Genomic DNA, 24839 nt, shown 5'->3' with positions numbered 1-24839 from the left:
TGTAAAACGTTCCATATGGCTGTAGCTGATGATGAGGTGGTAGTTATGCATGCGTATGTTGTGGTTGGAGGAGTCATGTGAGAGCAGAAGCAGGACTTACAGTAGCAGCTGTGGTAACACAGAGCGTCACACTATAGTGGATGGGCCTAGAACCTGTGCACCTTTCTGTGTGGGGGTGGGAGACATGGACGGGTTATTATTACAGGGTAAGAGGCTAGTTTTAGTCTTTATTGGATAAAATGAGGCTTATTAGTGTTATCACGTCAGCTTTTCAGGTCATAAATATTAATCAAATGCAAATTTACATGCCAGAAACCTTAATGGATTTACATCAAATACTAAACTAGATGCTGCCTCACTGGCTGTGTAATCAGAAATCAAATTTACACTCAGTTTACTTGGACTAACCAATCAGGCGGAAATGTATTTGCATGTCAGAGTAGCTGTTTATAAACAGACAAGAAGCAAAAACACCAGTTTAACAGATTAGGTGATGAGCCTGGGATTAAAATGCGAGTTAACGGTATACTGTATAGAAGCAGTGACAGTGAAACCAGAACTTCTTGACGAACACACGCCTCCGTTATCACCAAGAACGTCTTTCGATGGCGTTTCGTCTCTAGACGGATCTGAGAGATGGAAAGCATTTAAAAACTCGTGTGGTTTTAATACAGCTTCAATATTTTGTTCTGTAGTTCCTGATGTAATCGATTATCCTTGAAAACTGTAGCGTTAACGTACCAATCATTCCTGGCTGGGCCTTTGTCTAACTGCATGCTAACGTCGCTTACAGGAACACCACAATTTATATTTATGCATACAAGTTGAAACAGTTGTATGCAGTTAGAGACAGACTGCCTGATAGCAGACGTCATTATTTAGCGTTTTTCCTCTTGATGTTTTAAAAGAAGAGATACAGAGGTGCCACTTCAAACAAACCATGACTGCAGGGGATTATTATGTGCAGAAAAACATTCATTCAGCAGAACAATGGGAAAGTGTACTTCCACTGTGAAGCAGCATGGGAAAACTAGATTCAAGAGCTACTTTGGTTTGATATCGAAATGTTTTCTGATCAACTTAACACATACACAGACTTTAACAGTGTGCTCTGAGAAACAGTAGAAGTACATGTTTTTCATGGTCGTTATGGAGGGCCTGGAATGATTAGACTGCGTGCCAAGTCTTAAAAGGAGTACGTAATGAACACACACACACACACACACACACACACACACACACACACACACACACACATGCACTGACCGCTGAAATGTACTGGCTGTTGAAGCTGGGTTTGTGCTTGGAGGTGAAGCAGGACGAGTCGCATGGTGAGCTGGGCTCCTCAGACAGAGCCTCGGGGAGGTGACTGGACACACAGCCGCTGTCTGAACCGCTCGAGCCGCTGCCTGACAGACAGCGTGAGGACGACCCTGAACTCTCTGTAGCTAGACACAAACAAACGCATGCCGTTTTACAACTCGGTTTTATCTGTACAACACGTTTAACGATACACAATTGTTACAAAGCAGCTTAGCGGGAATCCAGATGTAGATTTAGATCCCTTAACGAAGAAGCCAGAGGTGATGGCGCGAGTATAAAACTATAAAACAGAACCCATCCCCTTCTTTAACATTTATACAGAATAGCTAGAGCTCTGCATACTTTCTGTCAAAAATGATGAAAAGGCTTAGAAGACATGCTATTTCATATTACTGAGTATATTTGCAGTGTATGTGTAGCGCTAGTCTAGACATTGAAGACTGTGCAGCACCACAGGAACACAGCGCTGTGTTTCCATACGCATCTGCTTGCCTGAGTCGCTTCTCTCTGCTTGCTGCTGATTAACGTTTACGTTCTCTGACTATTATTGTTCTGGTTATGAACACTGTTATGGAAATCAAGTACCGTGTCTTTCTGGGAAGTAAACAATCCGATAAGACTTTAATGCAATGAGACGCTTTGTAAGAAGAAAATTAAGTCTACCCTTGCCCTTTTAACTAAACACAATTGGTATTTGCATGAAGTTGAGATTTTGCGACTGGATTTTGCTGTACCAGCACATTTTCCCACTGAAATAAAGACATGCCGCATAGATAACTTGACAATGGACTCTGCCACGTGATTAAAGCCACGTTCTTAAAATGGGGTCTGTGAGAAACACTAATGTGGCCAAAAGTTTGTGGACACCTGATCATCACACCCATGTGTGCTTACTGTACATCCCATTTCAAATTTATTACCCCCTTCGCGTATAATGACCTCCAGTCTTCTGGGAAGGTTTTCCAGTAGATTCTGGAGTGTGGCTGAAGGAATATGTCCATTCAGCCACAAGAGCATTAGTGAGGTCTTTAAAAAATTTTTTTTAAATAAAATAAATTAAAAAAAATATTCACATTATGGTCATCTAGTATTAATGTTGTTATGGTTATTATTTAGCTAACTCAGCTAGAAAAGGAGTATAATTAATATTCATTTTAATTGAAATAACTGCGATCTGATGTTAATATGTTACACGGTGTTCTGGGCGAGTGGAAAGTTCAGGAATATAAAGCTCTACGGACCTTAATAAATGAATACGGTGGTACGTGTTTGCCTTATGCATGTTCTTAAAATTGAATCTTGTAAGGAGGAAATTCTGTTACTCTGGAAAGAGGCTGCGGAAAGTTTTGCGAATCCCTGGATTAACGGACATACTCATAGAAGGCTGGCTGCTGGTTTCATGCTCAAGCTCGTCCTCCTCGATGCAGGGGCTGATTAGGGGTCTGTCCCCTGCTAGTAGAGTCTGGCTGCTGTACATGTGAAGGTTGAGAGGCCCCAGCAGTGTGGAAGAGGGGGGTCCACCTGGCCCTTGGGGTCCGTTAACCGGTGCATTCACAGAGGCTCTCTTAAACGGATTAGAGTGGTCGAACAGAGAGACGGCGATGGACGCCCTCGTCCTGGCTCCTGTAGCGGAAGAACAAAGAAAGTGTGCATACGTCAAAATTTGATTTTTAGTAAACAAAATGTAAAAACCTCAGTGTTGGAGGCAAAACATTTTAAGTTGACGTCAGGTCATACCTCTGCCCTTCATGATGTAATCAATGGCTCGATCATTGATGGCAGCATCGCTGGGTTTAATATCCAAAAACGGCTTATTGCCCACTCCCATAGACACCATCTCCTGCATACGGATTTCTACACACACACACACACACACACACACATCAAATCAAATCACACTACCACAGAGATTTAAAAACTTGGACTGCAAATGTGATAAATACCAGTTCATCACACTTCCTTTCATAACTCAGTAATTTATGGTAAAAAAAAAATATATATACACTGAGCTATGCCAGAGTCTGAAAACCTGAGCTACTTTCAAAGGCCTGATTGATTTGCATTTTCTTCCCGCTCAGTGATGCCATGTCAACGTTTCGTAAAACAATACAAGTCGGATTCAAATGAGTCTTTTGAAAAGCATGTTTCTGTAGCCCTGGGGCGAGTACGGATCCAAACACAGAATTCGTTATTACCAAACTTGCTGAGGTGCTGGGAAAAAGAGACTGTTCAAGACACACAATCATCCAAGCTTTTCATCTGATGCCTTGACAAAGCGTTCAGACACTACATGGAAGTGCAACACACACACACACACACACACACACACACACACACACACACACACAGACCTTTGTTGCGTGTGGCCTGTTGCCACAGTATGCGGGCGATGTCTGAGGTCCATGCTTGTTTAATGTCAGCAGTAGCAGCCTGGAGGATGTACGTCTGGTTCTTTGAAGTTCTCCTGCGAAACCAGATCTCAAAGCGCAGCCCGTTCTCACCCGTCGTCTCAGTCATCCCCACATCGGCCGTCTATAAAATAACGAAGACTGACTATTGCACATAGCAGAAGGATAAAAGGCCATATTCGAATATCATATTTACAGATTGCTGCATTTTTGTAATGAAGATAAAAGGTATAGAGATGTTTTTGTAGCTTCTTTGGCATTTAAAAACAATGTACTGCTCTAGATACTTGTACTGGTATTGTATTGTACTTGGTTGTTCTGGCGGGCTTTAAGAGACTCTGAACACTGAAACTGGAAAAGGAATTATACTGGTGCTCATTATATGGCAAAATTATAACAAGTTGAACAGTTGTGATTTACCTTAAAGGAGTGCTTGTATATGTAGACGTCCAGGCCTCCCTCGATGCGTTTGGGTTTGCTGAACAGCACCAGGTCCTCAAGCAGGAACACATGTCTCTGGCACTTCTTCCTCCCGTACCAGATGGTGAACTCGTCTTGCCGGACCAGCTGGCCCTGCTCCTTCAGGTTCACCTGAGACACGGAAAAGCAGGTATTGCCTAAACGTCAGGATAACATGCTCACGTTGTAAAGTCTCATAATAAAAATGCCACGCAAGATGATTTCATCATGACAACGTGTACAGAAAAACAGGGTATTTTCGGGAGTAGTGACTCGGGGGTGTGTGTGATGTATACACGTGACTCACATCGCAGTCACGGATGGCATCCATCGCCAGCAGGTCGTTGCCATGGCGCAGCTGGAACTTGACCATCTCAGCAGCGGCACGTAGATAGTAGAGCTCCTGCTCCTGGGCCTCACTCACCTCCTTAATCAGATCCTTGAGCAGCAGAGCATATTTACTCATTCGCTGGATGGGCTTCAGCAAGTATGAGGCCAAGTCCATCTTATCCTCCAGCTCCAGCTGTTTATGCTGGAAGAATAAATAGATAGTGAGGGTGAAACAAGGACATGAGGGGGGAGGAAAAGATTTTAACACTGCAAATGCACCATGCACGAACAGGAAATGGCATCATCTTAGTACACTAGGTTGTTATGGGTTCTATTAAAATAAAACATTGACATTTTCCACTTAATCGTGAATTGCAACGGTCTTGGAGATAGACGTGAGTGCATACCTTACCAAAGTTGCTCTTATGTAGTTTTATTCCAACTTTCCAGCACTGAGACAACACCATAAAAGCACCCCCCCCCCCCCCTTTAATTTGGTCACCTGTCAATCAATTCCCACCCAACAGCCATCTCTCCCCTATCATACAACAGCTACCAAATAGATTTCCTAGTGTCTCTGTGATTGACAGGGGAGAGAAAAACATCATCCCTCCCACCCAGAGAGCACAGCCGATCGTGCTCAGTCGGACCTGCGAGTTTGCAATCATCTGGAGATGATCTCAAACGTCTGATCTCCCGATGATGGGGCAAATGACTATAACCCCATAACTACGATAAAAATAGCTCCTGTCTCTGAAATGAACAATTATAGAGATTACAAAACACCTTTAACTAAAAAAGTTAGCTAAAGTGTTTTGCAGAATTGTATCCTGACCACCCCCCCAACAAAATCAGGGAGTTTTGAGTAAACTGGTTTTTAATTCTTTGCTCAGTACAGTAAAAAAGTGAACAGACTCCCTCCATCATGCTCAGTCACTGTGGGATGTCGATTCTTGTGCAGGAGTTCGGTCACTCACTCACCCTGAAGAAGCTGTTTCCATGGCTGGCCAGCAGTGAATCTGACTTGGGCTTATTCTTGCTGTACAGAGCGTACAATCCGAACTGGTCTTGCTGCAAATGTAAACCGAAGTGGGAGGGGGACACAACAAAAACACAACAGTATCAATACTGCAGTTCACCAAGCCAGCATTTCTACATGCAGAAGTACTCGCTACGTCAGGAAACGTTGAGCAGATTGGAACAGACATTTATATTCAGTTTTATCTGGAAGCACTTTTTAGTGAGATAGGGATAAACCATCTTCTATTTTGTTTTATGCTCTTTTAATACCTGCAGAGAATCGTCAGTTTATCTGTGACAGGAATGTGTCAGGTTATTTTAGACTCCGAGATGTAGGCTGAGAGTGCCGCCTTACTCTGCTTCAATAAGCACCAGCTATTCTTGGATATTCAATCACAGGTTTAAAAAAAAGTTGTTCTGTGTTATGGAAACCGACCTAGATCTAATATTCATCTTTCACACACAGACAGACCCACAATTAAACAGACAGCAGAGGAAACCGTTGTGTTTAGACATGCTATTCAGCATGGAGCATGTGGGGAGACGTTCTTACGTGGCGCAGGAAGCAGTGGCTGACGCGGAGTGGATGGTTACAGCAGCTCTCCAGCTCTTTAAGGAAGTACTGACTGTGGAAGTCCACCAGCTTCTCCAGGTTTCCGAAGATGACGCTGCGCTTTCCCCGCAGGTCCTGGGGCAGGTCAGGACGCTCCATCTCAGGGAAGTAGTGATCAATGATGTAACGCAAGGAGCGGACATATTCACGCTCTGTTGTCACCATTTCATCCACGATGTGCCGCAGTTTACTGAGAGAGAGAGAGAGAGAGAGAGAGAGAGAGAGAGAGAGAGAGAGAGAGAGAGAGAGAGAGGGGGCAGGAGAAAGTGAGAGGGATGGAGACTCGGAGAACGTGTCAACATCAAACCGTGAGAAAGTTTTCACTAAGGCCTTATTTTAAAGTTACACTGTGCCCTGGTGTAGGTGAGATTTTAAACATGCAGACAAAACAATGTGAAAACACCCAAAATAGCACTTACATCAGCAAAATACAAAGAAGTTTCAATGTTAGTTTAATATAATTTGGGAACGTGCTTCCTCTGATAGCCACACACACACACACACACAGAGAGAGAGAGAGTACCTCGTTCCTCTCCCTCCTCTGTGCTAATAAATGACTGCGGTGTGTGAAACAGCGGAACACAAATGCACTTTACTGCACTTCAAAGTCCCCCGTGTGCAGCTCTCATCTGGGAGAGTCATCAGGGGCTCGGGGCTTTTTATCTCATGAGGATTAACGGGGAAGCAGGGGGCCCCAACGTGGCAAAGACATCTCTGACTAATGGAAGAGGTTTATGAGTCCGAGAAGCAAGTTTCACACAGCTACACGCGGAGTTCCTTGCACATGAGTAAAGCATTTACACACACGACTACAGCCATGATATTAACTGTGTGTGTACTGTGGGTTCCCTGTGCATGACTAAGACGCAGTATGAAGATCGCAGTATGACATGGGAGGTGGTAATAAACTCTATTAAAAAAATAATAAAATAATTAGAATTGAAGGAATTTTACAGGTCTAGCAAATTGTGTTAACTTTCCATCAGAAATGGCCGGTATGTGAATATTTTTCAAGTGTGTCTATATATATATATATATATATATATATATATATATATATATATATATATATATATATATATATAAATAAGGTTTGATGACATTTAGTTTATTGAAAGGAAAAAATAGTTATGTGTCTAAGGTTTTCACACCAAATTCATCTGCTAAAGTCTGTATTTAAAAAAAAAAAAAAAAAAAGGTGTGTTTGGTTCCAAATCACAGAAATCTCCTAGCACCAATTTGTTTGCACGAGTGCTGTTTGGTCAGAATCGACAGGGTATGCGTTGCCACTTCCTATTAGTGTTCATACAGGTTATTTTTTACTTCTGCAATCCATACAAGTGTACTTTCACGTGTTGCCAATATTACCCGTAGTTTAAAGTCAATTACAGTGATATTTCTACATGCTTGGACAGCTTTTTTCAGTAGAGATCGACCGATAATCGGTTTTACCGATATTTATACCGACATTTTTCCATAAACGGTTATCGGTTTTATAATATCGGCTCCACCGATAAATGGCGTTTTGAGAATTGTGCGCAGGACCATTAACAGCCATTAATGTACCAATTAGACGCGTTACATAAATGCTTGACATGTAGTTTAAGCAGCCTGGTGCTAAGAAACGCACTTCAGTAACAGTGTACTTAATTTTTTTCTTTTCTGCACTCTTTCAGACCCCTCTATTTATTGGTGTAAAATAAGAGTTTTGTTTTGTATGCAAGGAGGAAGTGAAATTGACCAAATTGTTATAAATGAAACGGTTTGTTCATGTCAGTGGTGCTGTTATCATTGTGTCAATAACAGAAGTAAAAGGATAAATAAATGTCGGTTCTGCATATCGGAAATCGGGCACATGAACGTGCAAATGATCGGTATCGGTTATAAAAATAAAAAAAAAATCAATATCGGTCCACCTCTATTTTTTCAGACCTGTTTCTGTTGTTCACTGGGATGGTAAATTATTCAGTTAAATGCCATTTAAGCCATTGGAAAGAAAACAACAGAAATACATATCTTTTGATGAAACACTAATGGCTGAGAATGATACAAGTGCTTATTCCCTTTCGCATCATTTGGGTGTGGACTACTGTAAATTCTTACCAATAACAATCTGAACTGCAGTTCAGTTGATTTTCAGTCCCGACCATGAGTGTGTATGTTCCTACCTGCCCTTGGCGCGTGGCTCTGGAACAGGGCTCCCTGTATGGTGTGTATCCTGTGATGCCCAGTTGTGTGCTGGTGCTAGCTGTGAGCTGGTGTAGCTGTAGGGCCGATCAGTCCCCTCTGTGCTGCTCACCTCCAGGCCTTTTATAAACACGCCCATGTGGCCCCTGCGTGCCGGCTCGCTTAGCGCCCGCTGGCACGTGCCATACCGTGTGCCCACCTCACTTCCGGCAGCATCGAAGCTCTGAGTTTTCCTCAGAGCCCTTCGCTTTGCGTCTCCTAGAGAGGATAGCGCAGGGCTGGCAGAGCAAGAAGACGAGTATGCTGGGTAAGGACACTCGTCTGAAGATGTGCTGCGGGTGAGTCTATGTGAGTGAAGGGGTGTGCTGTGTGGAGTCTGGTTCTCTGTGTGAAAGGGACTTCCTGTTGGAGTCCTGAGGGAATCATGGGCATCGGAACGAGTGCCTACTGGGCTGCAGGAGACGGAGGAGAGTCTGTCACGAGCCCGGATGCTGCTGAAGGCTTTCCTGCAGGAGAACGAAAGGCTGCTACGCCGCTCCTGGGGCACACGGGGGTTGCTGGAACCTGAACCCGAGTTGCGGGCACGCAGCACCGCCTCCAGCTTTTTCTCAAACGTCTGTTTGGTTTCCTGGCACTTTGACCAGGCGAATTTCCACTGTTTGAGGCCCTGGTCGCTCTTTAACTCCACAGCGAGGTCCTTCATCTCCTGGAAGTGTGCGTCGGGGATTGGCACATGCTGGCTGCGGTAGTTCTCCAGGCAAGCCATCACTCCCTGGCACTTCTCAGGCACGCTACAATCCTCCATACTCACACAGGCCAAGTGCCTCATGCCTTCCAGAGCCCATCCGTATGCCTGGCAGAGACACAGAGAAACATCAGCCATTATGGGATCTATTAAGCTCTCTTTCCATGCAGACACAAGCATAATGGAGGTATATTACTGATTTGGCTTGCCACTAGTCACTTTATTCTTCCTGTTAGCACTCAATCGCTATTTTCATGGTCAGAAGCGAAGGCGTCTTGGGTGGCGTGTGGAGCGGTTGAACTTTGTACGATTATAAAATAATACTGCCTCGTCGATCCGCCGGTGCATACCCGATTCGGATATTATCCGATAATGCAGCTTGATAATGTACTCACTGTGACCCTAACCCTAATACCAAAAATATATCTGCACATGGAACAATTTCAGGTGTTATCACCAAAAATATAGGGCCCTACGAAGGTTTGGATTTAAGCAAAAGCACAGAATCCGTTAGGAAGCCTACAAGCACAGGACGGACCATCTGAACGACATCTCTTTCTAGCTGAAGGTGGATGTGAGTGAATGTGTGTGAAACAGAAAATGAGATGACAAAGAAAATGGATAAGAAAAGAAGAAGAAAAGAAAAAAGATTCTCCACACCATTTTCATGTAAACTAAAGAGGTATTTATGGAGGAACTGGGAGGTCTGGACAGTACAGATTTAGCGCATCAGCAGGAGAGCTAATGGGTTTAACAGCACTCTTGTATTTAAAAGACAGCTTCCCTTAATTATTTTTCTAGCGCCCGGCTCTTACGCACTCCCTCATTCACTGTCAGTACTGTTTTAAACAGGCACAACACTCAACTTGTGCTGAGATTTAAGGGAGGATTCAGGGCGATCAAACACTCGCTCACGGCCCTGACCCTTTGACACGGCAGAGCTCTGACAGATTCCTTAAGGAGGAGAAAGAAGAGAAAAAAAAATCCTTCACCCCTCTTTTTAATCTCTCTATGCCTGTACTCACAAGACCCTCTTTCTCCTGTGCAGGGCTGCTGTGGCTGTTAGGTGATGTCACATAAACTTTCTTGCTTCCTTTTTGTCCGTCTTTGGGAATTGTTTTCCTCCAGTCTCCCTTCTTCAGTAGAAATTAGTCCATCGGAGCCGACACAGGGAACCTCGGCTATTCCGCCATATTAGCCCAGTGCTGCTTTCTCTCTTCTATCATACGTTGTACCCTTTGGACCGGGTGTCCACAGGCCAGGGTGAAGTAAATCATCCGTGCGTGTGTGTGTATGGCTATGGTGAAGCAACAGCCACATAACAATGATTGGAAGTGCTTCAAACCCAGATACTAAAGTCATCAGGCAGACCAGAGGTCAGTTCAAAGTAACAATACTGACTGCTAAAGGCTGACACAAAGTGTGTGTGTGTGTGTGTGTGTGTGTGTGTGTGTGTGTGTGTGTGTGTTTGAGAGAGCTGGGGGCAGGTTGGTGATTCGTCACTCCAAGACACTGATTATCATAAACATAGACATTTATTATCTAAACTTTAAATTCTCTGGCTCGGAGATGAACATGATTCATTCTAAAAATCAGTCCGACGCTATAAAGTGGGAAATAAACGATGTCATTGTTCTCACATCTCAGCATCTTCCTGAAAACAGACGTGTTCGGCAGAGAGAACTCCTGCGAGGAACTCCATCTAAAATCACCAACTCTACACAGTGACAAAGCCACCAAAAGGCTCTGTAGGAGCACAAAGAGGTAACAGCCTAGAGGCAAACTGTTATTCGCTGCTTCCCTGATCCAACACACAGAACTCAAATTAAACACTTTATATCAATGCAGCAATTCACTGGCTCTGATCGGGCCATTCTGATGCTTTAATGCCACAGACAGGCTGAAGATGACATCATGGTTGAGAGGGTTTAAGGCCCTTTGAAGTGTGAATAGTGTGTGTACGCATGTGTGTGTGGTGGGAGTGTTTGATTGGTGAGAGTTGAAATAGAAAGCTTGAAGGAGGTACCTCTGAAAGAAGCACTATTCAACCTTGCACAAAAGAGAGAGAGAGAGAGAGAGAGAGAGAGAGAGAGAGAGAGACAGACAGACAGAAACAGAGAGAGACAGACAGACAGAAACAGAAAGAGAGACAGACAGACAAAAACACAGAGAGAGAGAGAGAGAGAGAGAGACAGACAGAAACAGAGACACAGACAGACAGAAACAGAGACACAGACAGACAGAAACAGAGAGAGACAGACAAAAACAGAGAGAGACAGAAACAGAAAGAGAGAGACAGAAATAGAGAGAGAGAGAGAGAGAGAGAGAGAGACAAGGAATAAGAGAACAGCTCTAACTCTTTGCATGCGTGCATAAATGACACTCCTGCAGTGTAAGAAGGTCGAGGGAACAGTTTAACACTTGAAAGAAATCTCCATTTTTATTTCCTTAAAAAATAAACGCTTGGACAAAAAAACAAATTAAAAAAAAAAATAGGCAAGGCAGGGAACAGCTCTTTGGATGGCAAGCAATCTCATGTGTTTTTCCCTGAATCGTGTGCATCTTTCAGACTGGACACTACGCGTGTAGTACTCGGAAGTTCTCCGGGAGTTATTCCACCCTGACTCACCGTGCCTTGATTTCTTCATAACGCCAGCCTGACTCCATCTAAATGTAAATCACTAGCATAAGGCACTGAAGCATTCTGCAGCTCAAGGAGTACTTACTACTTGTGGCAGCGTCGGCTCAGGGCTTACGGCTCTGGATTACTGATCGGAAGGTTGCGAGTTCACATCTCAATACTGCTAAGCCTTGGATACAAATGAGTAAGCATCTGCCAAATGATTAAATAAAAGTACATGTACGCATATTTTGGCCTAATCATGCCTGAAGGAAGTGGCTAGTTGTACGAGTTGTATGCCCTGTGTAATGTTTCAACCTGCAGCGACTGTGTATTGGACTGACTTCCAAGGTCTCGCACTAGTCCTAGGCATGTATGGACGCAGCACACAACATACCAAGCGTGCTCCAGTTTAAGAACCAAACATGTCAGAACCCTGCACTCCACCAGGGGGCGGTGTAATGGACAGAGATGCATGGTTTAAATTTAGTAGTTCTGACAGGCCTCTAATGAAAATTCCAGCACATACTACAGCCAGAAAAATGTCCGTCGTGCTAGAATAAAACCATTTTCTTTAAAAACTTTGGATCAATTATTGGAGTTATTTTTTCTCCCCCCACCATTTGCTATCCTCTACAAAACACACAACAACTGTTCTATAACATGCCAGTGTAATGCTTGAGCACTTAAATGGCAGTGTTGAACACATTTATTGTCTGAATTTTAAAGCATGTTAACGGAATAAATTACAAATCTTCGTTCCTTCAGATGTTCAGGGTGCACCATCTGTCATGTGACCGCCCTGGCTAAAGGAATGCTAATTGGACTAACTGATGGTGCCAGTAGATCTGCACCTGTATGATAAATAGCTTCTGCACAATTTGACCTCCATCAGGCTGATTTTACGTAACAGCATGTTTGACTGATGATCGATCGGTCATCTGGAGGAGAATATCGTGTGACTGATGAGGGTGGTGTACATCGGTGTGGTTTCCGACTGGTGTGCACATGTCTGTTGTTTTAGGATGGCTCTGTGCCTTGATGATTATCCAAGCTGGGCAATCTGGAATGTAAATAGAAAAGCTCAGCATTGCTACACAGTGTGTAAAACGCAGTCATGCTGATTATACAGACACATGTGTACGAAACCCAGAGGCGAACCCTAAACGACCTCTAGGCACCGTCACACTCCACTGCTCTGCGCACATGTCTGAGCCTTTAGGATACAAGATTGCCCACTGTCTTTTATACGCGTGTTGCTTGCTATGAGAGCCTGTCCAGATTTCTCAGAGAGGATGACAGGAACAAACTTCACCTGCAAATATTTGTATTGTTCATGTCCTATGATAAGGAACAGATGCTAAGTATGATGATAAAATGAGGTACAAAAAGTCTGTTCCTAATAAAAGTAAGATGATGAGAACAGGGTGTGCTCTCAGCACCAGGTTAAGACTTCAGTCATGAGTGAACTGGGCCTGAGCTGCCCTTTGACCTCTGTCACCGTGTAGCACAATGACGACAAACAGAAAATGAGACAGGAGTTAAACTTTACCGAAGTATCTGTCCTTTAACCGAGAGGAGAAATCTTACCTAAAACAAATAAATAAAAAATTCCACGCCTTCCAGACCCGATGATGCCAGTGTACCACAGAACAAATTTCAGGCTCATAAAAGATCTACTGTTTATGGTTTCACATATGGAAGTTAGAATAGACCTCATGAACAATTTAAACAAAGTAAATTAGTGCCAATGACATCATACTAACTTAAACTATATAGTTTTAGAGATCACAGGGTGCATGCGTGTGTGTGTTTGTGTAAATATACTGTACGATAATTGTGTGTGTAGGTCATTTTTTAAAGTGTGTTATTTGCCAGGGCAGTCTGTGTGACCCCCAGGCAGTGACTCAGAGGGAGGGGGGTGTGTTTAAGTGTGTGTGTGTGTAAGTGTAATTTGATTGGGTTGGACCCAGGAGGGGGTTGGGAAGGTAAAGTCTGCAGTGCGGACCAATAAGGGTACATTAGAGACATCAGAAACTCAATCTCTCTCACACACACCCCCGTCCCAAACAAAGACGCACCCTTGGGGGTGTAAATAATTATGATTGTGATGGAGAAGACGGTATCCTCAGATCTGGAGCGATTTTCTTCTCTTTGTTTACTGCTCCAGGAAGCTTTAGTGATACAAAAAGATCTCGGAAGATGTGGAAAAAGTTTGCAAAAAGTCTCGTTACCGAAAACGCCACCTGAGTTTCTGAGGAGCCGTAAATCTCAGACGTGCCGGCTCGTTAGCGAGAGGTGAAGCAAGCACGCTCCAGTGATCAGTCAACATGTCATTAACGAGCCTCGCAACAGAACCTGCCAACCTTTTCTCACTCACTCGACACAGCCGAGGGCTCAGGATCTCCTCACTCACACATTAGTTTACCCTCCTCTGGCTCTCCCCATTTAATGGCCGTGGAGGTCTGTGTTTTGTACCCACAGGTGTCCACCCCAGGGCCTGCTACTACGCACGCACACACACACACACACACACACACACACACACACACACACACAAACTTGGGGACACCACAGTTAGTAACTACAATAGACTGGCAGGCCTAATTAAAAGCGCATATGCTTGTTTTCGTGCTCTAGAGGCCAATCTCCTGCTGGTGGTGTTTGGGGGTGGAGTAAAGGTACACAGGGGATGTTGGAGTAGTGCTGAGAGGGTATTTTTGATTCAGTGACTTTGTTCTTCGAGGGGGGGGTCTCCGCAATCAGACAGCGGCCCTGAAGGAGGTCGACGTGCCTCAGGACCAGTCAAGCAATAAGACGAGAGGGCATGACCACTGCGGAAGGGTTGGAGGAACCGAAAAAAAAAAAGATCAGCCCTTTCTTAAGACTCCTTACGCAGTAGCAATGACAAGCTAAGGCTAGCTGCCTCACACTGCACACAGAAAGCCAACTGATCGTAAGAGTTCTACTCAAGAGACTGACCATCATTCTACTACCAACATCTGTTTACAAATCCAACATTTCTCACCAAACAGCCTCAACACCAAAAGCATGTGACTCATCACTTATCATCAGCACACTGCTGGCTGCACTCATATCTTCTTTGAGTTCACTAAATGTAAAGAAATTCTCCAGAGTTTTGAAACCTAATCTCTATCCACATTAGAACATCTGCATGTAACATATGGGGATTAAAAAAAAGAAGGAGATAAATTTAGATACATGTACCAGCAATGTACAAATATCAGATTGTCTAAATGTACACTAAGCACATTGCTGTATTCTTACATAAAGTGAAATTCAGCTTTAATCTTTGAATTCCAACCTACAATCATTACACTTAACAAGCGAATGTCTTGGCGAGGCAGTTTTTACGTAGTTTAATCCAAAAATCAGGAAGCATATAGTACGGAAAAAGTAATTCCAGTTATTTTGGCTTTCCTTAAACCAGACGCTGTGTCACTTCCACGTCTCCTTTGAGCTACACTGCATACAAATCTCTGAAAGAACAATGGTTTCTAGCTTGAATTACACATTTCTTTGACTGAAGAATTCATGAAAGTGTTCAACACTTCCATTAGTTGAGTAAACAGGTTTTTTTTTTTTTTTTTAAATTTTTTTACAGAATACAGAGAAACTGTCCCTGTACACAGATCCTACAGATGCAGTACAATGAGATTATGATAAAAAAGTGTTATATATACACAGATCATGGTACACTCCTGGTATAGTATACAGTATTCTCCCGCCAAACACAGCAAATATATCTGCTCTACATCTGGAATTGACTTCAGGTTAAAAGAAAACAAATGAGCGTCCTTGAATAGAAACATGATAAAATGATGTCAGAGACATTTTCAACAAAAACACTCAGAATCTCACATTATCCTCTCTTTTGACTCGTATTCTCCCAGAGTATCACTGGTGTAAAGTAAACCATGTTCTAGAGAGTGAGCTGAACAACACTGTGAGGAGATACGGTGAGATAATAGATCATGTAAAGCTACCGGAGATGCCAGATTTTTTTATTTTATTATTTTATCCCCAAAGCTATGTAACGCACAGGTGTAAACAAAACAAAACAAAACAAAACCAAATCCCAAACTGAGCAGCACTGGCGGGGGAAATGCCGTGGTGACTTTCTCATGGAAACAAAACACACCTTTGAAATAACACTGCACTTTAAATTGACACAAATCTTACTGCTTATACAAAAGTCTTCCAGCAACAAACACTCCGAGAGCAAGAAAAGAGAGAAAGGCAAACAGAGAAAGAGAGAGAGGGAGGGAGGGAGGGAGGGAGGGCAAGAGAGGATTAGCGGAAAGAGAGAGTTAGTCAACTATCCATGGAAACCCACTGAGATCCATTCAGAACTGTTCCGCCAAGATTTCAATTAGTGGTGTGACATGCAATCCAAGACAAACGTACACGCACAAAATCAATGTGCACTTGCCATATGTGATATATATAAGTCAAACAAGTTCATATGCTCATATGACAATAACACACTTTTGAACTTCTAAAAAATTTTTTTTTACAAACCATTTCAAGTACTACTTTCCACACTTGGCACATTTCCTACCTCTGCATGTGCATATCCATTCTCCTGCGCAAGTAAAATGCTACTAGTTGCTTGTAAAGAGCAGGGAGCAGCAGCAGTCATCCTTTTCTCCCTCCGTTTTCCTTTCTCTCGCTCTCTCGGAGTGACGGGCTTGCTGAGAGAGCGGGCCACTGGCGCCCACTCCCCTCCTCTCCCCACCTCCACGCTATTCACAGGCAAATACTAGTCTAAATACCAGATGGGCCTGCCTCAGCAACAGAGAGAGAGAGAGAGAGAGAGAGAGAGAGAGAGAGAGAGAGAGAGAGAGAGAGAGAGAGAGAGAATGGGGAGGGGAGGATAGGGGACAGAGGTTGTCGGTACTACAAAGCCCCTCACATTAGAAAGACTAAGAGGTAGGAAAGGGGGGGGGGAGGGGGGAGAGAAGGGAAATGTAGTAGGAGAGTAAAACTTGTCATGAAGGTGCTACCTGGACTGTGTGAGCTGTGGTGTGGAAGGCAGCAAGGCAATATAACTAAGCAAATATATATACACTAACAAATAAGTAGCCACATCTGCGTGCAATTCCACATCTGTATAGCGGTCCAACTCAACCTGATGTGTGCTTACTGCAGAAAGGCTGACCGCTAATATTCAGCTCTCATTTCAGCATGAACTGCAAAATAAATAAGTAAATATGTAAATAAATAAAAATCATGGCCTGCCCGCATGAGTTTGGACGCTCTATTTGCATTGTGTTTATTTTATTGCGGTAGAAGTCTGCACGTGAGATAATCGCTCGTTTGCATATTATACGTCCTTGCACTGATCTGCCCAGTTTTATTCCTGTAGACGTCTCTCTTGGTGATTTCTGATTCGAACAACTTCTGTGTATGTACAGTGAGTCTAGGCAAAAGTTAAAGGGCAAATCCGGCAGCCTTTTTCTTGTTTATCACGCCCCCGGTGGTCAAACACCATCTGTGACACTCGCTGCTGAACACCCTGACTGAATCATTTATTTGCTGGTAAAGACAGAGATCAAATACAGATAAAATATGGAAGTCCTTTATTTCCCAGGGCAGATCTCATCTTTATAAAATCCATTTTGTTCGCATACTACTTCCGGGTTGGATTCTGTGTGGCATGCTCAGGAAAACAAAGCAAACCTCCAGAAAACAAAAGGGAAACAAAATATGAATTTAAAAAAGCAGCCTCGAGGATTTCAGAATCCACGGTCAGTTTTTGGCTTATAGCCTACTGTTAAACCTCCCAACACTACCTGGCCTCTCAAACTGTACATTTATGAGGCCTTATTCCGAATGTTTTTTTTTCCACAAGCATCAGATTTATGGGCGAGTTTATCTCAGGCAGGCGAGCGAGCACAAATATTTTACTTGTTTTAATAGCATGGGAGTAAACTACGGCGATGCACACAGTGACAATAAAGGAGTTTTTTTTTTTTTTAAATTAAAGAAAGGAGACAGGCCAGTTCTTCATTACTCCTGGCCCAGGTACTCGTCTTCCCTGCCCTGCCTTAATGCTCCTTTTCATCACGGAAAATATCCGATGTCAAAAAAATATAGTCACTTGTAGTTTAATTGTAACTGTGCAGAAGAACTTTCCTGCTCAAACTGGATATGCAGGAAAACCTAATACAAGTTCGGTGAGTAAGGACTACTAAACAGAAATAAGTAGTAAAGCTTATGTGTGTACTGGGGAAAGAGGTGTGTGTGGGTGGGTGGGGGAGGATACTAGTCGGCGGCTTACTACAGAATATTGAATACAGAGTGAAAAGGATGTGACTGGCATCCGAGTTAATGTGTGTGTTGAATAGACAGTGTCAATGGCATGCTTGGCCACACGTTTAGCCTGCGTTTTGGTAATGTTGATTTGTCAGTAGGGAGCCTGCTCAGGCTTTGAGATGCTAATCCGGTGTGATAGTGGGGAGGAGAGGAGGAAGTGGGCCAGAGAGTATGGGACAGAAGGCTGGTGGTGTGAGCGTGTACTCCTCAGAGACGCTCCGTATCGATAACCTGATCGATACTCCACCGCTCACAGACTGCTCCAAAACACACTCACGTGTGCCGCTCGTATCCCCATCAGCAATCGCCATATGGCACGAGCAGAAATGCACCGCATATGCCAGATCCCCTCTAACGACCCGAGTTCTTTATTTTGTAAATGAGTGAACTGTAATTACGATTAAAACAATATCCTCTGCACTATTTTTTTTGCCAGGATACAGCAGTATGTCCACCCTTTAAAAAGCCAGTTACTAATAAACAGAAAGTAAACACGAGTGATTCAGTGAATGTCTCAAATGTCGACCGTTCATTATTTATGGGTTTAGTAAATGGATAATAAAAGAGGTGCTATTTCCTCAGTTTATCAGTGTGTGTGTGTGTTTTAGGCTCTATATAAATCCAGCAACTCTTTCTGACTCGTTAACAAGGAGTTGAAACCATGCAGAGCAAATAACTGATCTAAAAATTGTGCCAAAAGGCATATTAAGAGTAAAACTTCAATGTCAGTGTGTTATTAGTAAAATATCCTGACCATCATTGAGGCTAATGTATAAATCATTTAGTAAAGCGGCCGGTAAATGTTTTCCTAGGCCAAATGGAACAACAACAACAAAAGTCCAAAAATGTTCTTCGTACTAACGTGTGTATGTTGATAAACGCCAATCAGCTACTAAATCGAAAACGTGTTCAACTGATTTAGATTTAGTGAGGTCAACAAAACTTCATAAAAAGCAACAAAATGATGACTAAACAGTGAAAGAGGCATGAAGAGCACGAAATCTTCCAATAACGCAGCTCAGCCACTGCAGCCTGTCGGCTACCGTTTCTTTTCTCCTAATTGAACTGCTAGTCCTATCTGTCTTCCTTTCTGGATTAGTTCTTGGATTTTTGGATTACTTTCTTGTAAATCATTCATATGAAACGGCTTGAAATGATACGGAACGAGTTTTCCTGAATACCCTGTGCACAATTCGTGTGTAAATGCGCCTGTGAATGGTTTACAAATAAATCTATTCCTATCCGGTTTGATAAATGAAGTTCCTTGTGAGTTTCACAGTGATAAATTATCCTAAGAGCTACTGTACGTTTTTGAATTCCTTTTACTTCCTTTCTTTGTTAGCACTGTTCAGTTAATTTTATATCTGCTCTCTCTCTCTCTCTTGGTCATGTCTGGCCTGGCCCACCTGTCACGCTGTTCCTTTGTTCTTCTATCAAACAACCAAATTATCGTGGTGATACTCTTTGGTTTGTACCCGTGCACTTACCATCTGGACCATCCCCCGCCCCTTCAACACAGACACGTGCGCCACAGACCCACTACCCCACTGCCTCCAGCTATATCAGACCACAGTGCCTTACCTAAATCTGAAAATCGCAGAGAGGGTCTTTTGTGTAGCTACCCCTCGGCCATCGCTTTCCCCTTTGATTTCCGCAGTAAGATCTGCAGGGCAGCCACGGAGGCATGTCAATACTGCGTTTGTCACCTAATGTGTGTCAGTGGGTTTCTGCAAGACCGATTGAGGCCACACCGAGCTGATTTATAAGACGTGACAGCTTCTGGCCTGGATTTCTTAGCATGCAGAAGCCACGGTTCTTTATTATTACTCACACTGACTTGTGGCGTTTAGCAATTTCAGTTACTGCTTGCTTCAAGATAAACTTTCACATCAACGCTGACAATTTAAATTTTTGATTTTTTAATATAAACAAATAAATAAATAAATAATAAAAAATAAAATAAAAAAAACTTTAGTAACCCAGCAGTTACTCGACTCTGAAATAAAACCGTGGCACTGTGTGTGACCCAAAGTGTTAAACTGTAGCCGCTCAGCTGTCACCTCTCTCACTGTTTACGGTGACGATGATCCACATCACTATTTCATCTGCTCAGTCTGGCCTGGTTGCTAGGAAGCTGACACACACAGTCACATTCTGACACTGGGATGGGCCCACATGTCAGACAAATTAAGACACGGGTTCCTGGACTCAGTGACTCCACACACACACACACACACACACACATACTATATTGAGTCTCACTGTCACATACAACTACATAGTCACAGATGCCAATGCTGAGACACACACACACACCAAAGGTTTTTTTTATATATACAGTCCTATGAGTATGATTAGAGTATTTTTATTAGATGCTCAACATTAAAACAGAGCTATGCATGCTGGGTAAATCCTCACAGAATTAGCTTTCTAAGCTGACCGCATTAACATGATATTCCTGTTCATTTCAGACCTGTAAAGGCTGCAGTGCTAAATATTCCATCTAGGTTAAAACAGATCAGGTTAAAGCCAGTGAGACTTAAAGTATAAAACAAGTGTTAAACGAGCACTTGCTGGTGTTTCAGATCACGTCGCTGAATATCACGTTATGATTAAACAGAGGTGAGAATCTGCACCCATCCGGTCAATATTTCAACAGATGGCAGGATAGGGCTGGATGATCTTACCATATCAACAAGGAGAGGTGTCAGAATAAGACAGAAGAGAGGCTTTGTGGGGCGGGATTTGGGGGTGGGCTGGGTTAGCTTGCTGTTAATGCTACAAGCTATTCTCCACTAGCTAGCTTGTTGCCATTTTCACTGCAATTTCAGTCCATAATGTTGCGTGAATGTTTGAAGTTCACTATAGTACAACAGAACCAATAGGCCTATAACTGTAAAAGTGCAGTTAAAGTAGCTTATGAGCTTTACGTGCACTAACAGAGCAAACAAAAGACACTCTTTCATGGAGGCGTCCATGTTTTTTTTCCCACTTCGCACACTGAACATGATGAGATGAGAAATGATGTTATTACAACTTGCAAATTACCACTTACAAGGCACCACAAAAGCATCGTTAAGTCTAGTCGTTACAACCCAGAGGTGGACCATGGGATATACTCATTTATCACCGTTATGGGAATACATCCTGGATGGATGTCACTCATGCGCACACATTTTGCATTTTAGGGCAATTTAGTGTAGACAGTCCACCTAGTGGCATGTTTTCGTGAGGAGGAAGAAAACCGGACAACCCCGAGGAAACCCATGCACACGCGAACCCACGTAAAGACATTTTTGAATCAAAATTGGTAAACTGCTTGTTAAAGCCTATTCCTTAAAATAAACTCTAGCACTACAATGAGAGGCTGTGATCGGATTATGCCGTCCGAACACAAACACACAGCTTGTTAAATGGCTTCGTATGATACGATATTACAGCCAAAACCGGTGATTAGCACCAAGTGCAGTTCACACGTCTACATGCTAAACTGAGCACAGCACCATCAAAGCACATACGACATAACTCTCCATTATTAATTATGCACGTGATGGTCGAGGTTTTTGAAGTTTAAGCAGAAAAAGACTGCTTTAAAAAAAAAAACTGCGTGATGCTGACATCACTTGCAGGTGGGGACTTCCGTGGGAGCGTGCTGCTCCTCGCGCAGACACTGCGAGTATTTCCAGGATCTCATCTTGCAGCGTCACTGTATCTCTTTTTTCCCCATTCCCTCCACTACTACTCAATCAACACTTATTGATAGAACCTCTCATCAAATTTACAATCAGATCCAGATTTCTACTGTCGAAATTCAGACAATCACTTCACAGAGAATGGCTTTCTAATTCAAGACCATTCTTTTTTTTTTTTTACAGTACTCCAGAGAGAGAGAGAGAGAGAGAGAGAGAGAGAGAGAGAGAGAGAGAGAGAGAGAGAGAGAGAGAGAGAACCCAAACTAAAGCCACAAGCACAACCATTGTTTCCAATGAGGAAAGGCTATTAAAGCCACTCTTCCAAAAAAACAAACAAAAAAACCCCCAGCACCTTGCAGACAGAAGGTGTTTTGCTAAAGAGTGAATGTTTAAATGAAGGCTGAAGACTTATGACTGCACTGAAGTTTCTTAAATACATTGTCCGGCTTTAACAAAACATACTGCAGACAAACAATTCACCGATATCCCTGAGTAAAGGTTTACTGCAGTGGAGCTCAGAGTTTAGTCCGACCGTGCACAGGCTTTGACCTTGTTTAGCCTCAGAGGCTGGTTTTATTAAAAGGCTTATCAGCTCATCCCATGCATGTTACTACATCTCCACAGTTTAAGTTCATACACAGGCTCATATGGGAGAATGCGTCAATCACAGGGTTGTTGTTGTTTTTGTTTTGTTTTTTTAACACAGATGAATTCTGAATTTTACACATCTACTGCAAAAAGTAATTTGTTTTTTTTTTATAAATATTTATATATATTGTGTTTCTACGCTTTTGCTTGACAATGATCAATGGTTTGGGTAGAACTTTGAGTCATCACTGTGCATTATACAAAATAATTCAGAACCAGTCCCTCCAGGATTTTGCGATCGCAGAAATGAATGCAAAAATCAAGCAAACGCCACAACATTCAGAGGAGCTTGCAATTTTTCAAAATGACGGACATGAGTACGGCTAAACGGTCTCATTTACCAACGAACATCACTGTGAAAGGCCGCGCAAAACAATTCTGTGCTCTCGCAATTTCACCACTTCAAGTAGTTTTCTGAAAAACGCACGAAACAGTCTGCAAGTTGCATCGCAAATTTCGAAAAAAGCCGACCACTATCATTTTAACCCGCTATTGTACGGTTGACTTAAAACTGGATGCATCATGAGTAGTACATGGTACAATCCTCAACCTGTATTTGGTTTTAACGGCAGACCTTCGTTTGTAGGTGGGGATTCAAAAAACAGCTCTTATACTTGTCCAAATATACCAAAGGTAGTCCAAATATCCTTTGAGGCAACTTCCAAAATCACGTTCATGTTGAGATTCACGTTACGATTCTCCTCAAATTCTGAATTTGCTTGACAGTTAAAGCATTTTCAACGTTTGATAATCCAGTCCATTCCATGCGGACGCGTCTTTTTAATTGGTTCCGAAAAGGACCGGAAAAAAAACTGTCAAAATCGACGTCTCACCTTATCGAAGAATTCGTAGAGGCGCACGGTCTTGTCAATTTTCTCCTTAGTGTCCTCTACTCTCTGGGAGAATTGGTGCAGGTGGACCCAGAAGGAGCGCACTTTAACGCCGTACACCTGCAGCTCAGCTGATGAGAGATCCTCCCATCGCTCTAACCGCTTCAGGAGTGCTTCTCCACTCTTACAGTGATCCTGCACGAACACACGCAGAATAACGAGCAACTCCACATGCATTTACGCTTCGTTGTTTAAATGCGGATTAAAAACGCCAATTTCCTGCTTAATGTGAATATCCTGATACCGGTACAAGTATCCATCATAAAGCAATCCAAGATCAATCGTTCCGTTTATTTCATTTATATCATTTGTACATATACTTCTATTCAAATGTGCATGCATACAATGTAGAACATTTTAGTGAGCACGATATTTGAGAATCGATATATAATATCTAGTGATTTTGCAGCGTGACAGCGTAGACTTACATAAGCCGCTGAGTAGAAGTCTCTGAAAAGCGTCTGCTTCCTGCGGAGCTGCTCCAGAGAATCTTCCAACTCGCCCAGCGTCTGCAGCCTACTCTCTCCGACCTCGTCTATCCACTGACTGACCTAAGACAAGAACAACACACACACACACACACACACACACACACACACACACACACACACACACACACACACATCAAACTGGATTCAGAGCTTCAACACAATTAAGCATCAGGCTAAACACCAGCCCTGTGTACATTTCATCAGTTTTATCTTTCCTAGGAAAGTCAAATCAGATAACAAAATGACACACACGCGAGATAACAACATCAAGATCGTACACCTGCTCGAGATTGTAGCACTATACAGATCATAAATCTGTTTGAGATATTAATCACGTTTTTTTTGACAGCGGACATTCTTCCTGCCTCTAAAAATAGTCTGCTGCAAACTCTTGGCACGCACTATGTAGGACTGTTCATTAAATTAAGCAATGTTTAGACCACAGTACAGTTGAATGATTGGTCAGAAGGTGATTCGTTCTGACTGCAAGCTTATTAACTTCAGAGTCAAAAAAAAAAAAAAAAAAAAAAAAAAAAAAAAAACACAAGAGAGAGAGAGAGAACACGAACTTCTGTCATGGATGTTCCACAACATTAAAAGTAACAATAGATGGATAAAAAAAAAAGTGTCAATTTTTAATGAATAAAACTTATAATTGTGGACAAATTTCTGTGGAGCGGAAAACTTAATCGTTGTGCTGTTACTGATAAATAGCACCACACTGTTCTGTTTTATTCCTTACTTAGCTCTTACAACTAAACTAAATGAAACGTTAAACTACCTTTAAACTCACTGGTCTAAAAATAAATAAATAAATACACAAATAAATCGTTTCTGCCTCGGTTATGTAAGAGTTCGTTTTTATGTCACAAATGAAATGGAGATTGAATTTTGCATGCTAAGCCTGCTAGATGGTTACTCTGTAGTAATGGACGTCATTGTGGGTGTTAGGGTATTGTTAAAACGATCACTGCGAATACAACAATGCAAATTAAACCTCGGATACCGAAATAGCACTTGTGGCAAATGCATGCATATTTGACATTGCCTGAATTATAAAGTTCGTAACGATAT

At 42.6% G+C, this 24839-nt stretch overlaps 1 protein-coding gene across 2 annotated transcripts in view; it reads right to left on the bottom strand.

The window, feature by feature from the left end:
* Positions 1 to 24839, bottom strand: part of plekhg4 (pleckstrin homology domain containing, family G (with RhoGef domain) member 4) — a 71050-nt gene that overhangs the window by 1255 nt on the left and 44956 nt on the right. For both annotated transcript variants that reach the window (XM_017458781.3, XM_047151725.2), the window contains exons 12-23: positions 23703 to 23825; positions 23218 to 23409; positions 8322 to 9193; positions 6094 to 6343; positions 5502 to 5591; positions 4498 to 4722; positions 4152 to 4322; positions 3675 to 3855; positions 3061 to 3177; positions 2698 to 2946; positions 1267 to 1448; positions 101 to 165 (exon numbers count right to left, since the gene is read on the bottom strand). In XM_017458781.3, the coding sequence (XP_017314270.1) occupies positions 127 to 165; positions 1267 to 1448; positions 2698 to 2946; positions 3061 to 3177; positions 3675 to 3855; positions 4152 to 4322; positions 4498 to 4722; positions 5502 to 5591; positions 6094 to 6343; positions 8322 to 9193; positions 23218 to 23409; positions 23703 to 23825 (2691 nt within the window). In that variant the 3' untranslated portion in view covers positions 101 to 126. The remainder of the gene's footprint in view (positions 1 to 100; positions 166 to 1266; positions 1449 to 2697; positions 2947 to 3060; positions 3178 to 3674; positions 3856 to 4151; positions 4323 to 4497; positions 4723 to 5501; positions 5592 to 6093; positions 6344 to 8321; positions 9194 to 23217; positions 23410 to 23702; positions 23826 to 24839) is intronic.

Source organism: Ictalurus punctatus, chromosome 27, assembly GCF_001660625.3.
Source record: "Ictalurus punctatus breed USDA103 chromosome 27, Coco_2.0, whole genome shotgun sequence".
In the NCBI taxonomy this organism is placed as follows: Eukaryota; Metazoa; Chordata; class Actinopteri; order Siluriformes; family Ictaluridae; genus Ictalurus; species Ictalurus punctatus.
The sequence above is the reverse complement of the archived record's forward strand: the minus strand, read 5'-3'. Positions and strand labels throughout refer to the sequence as shown.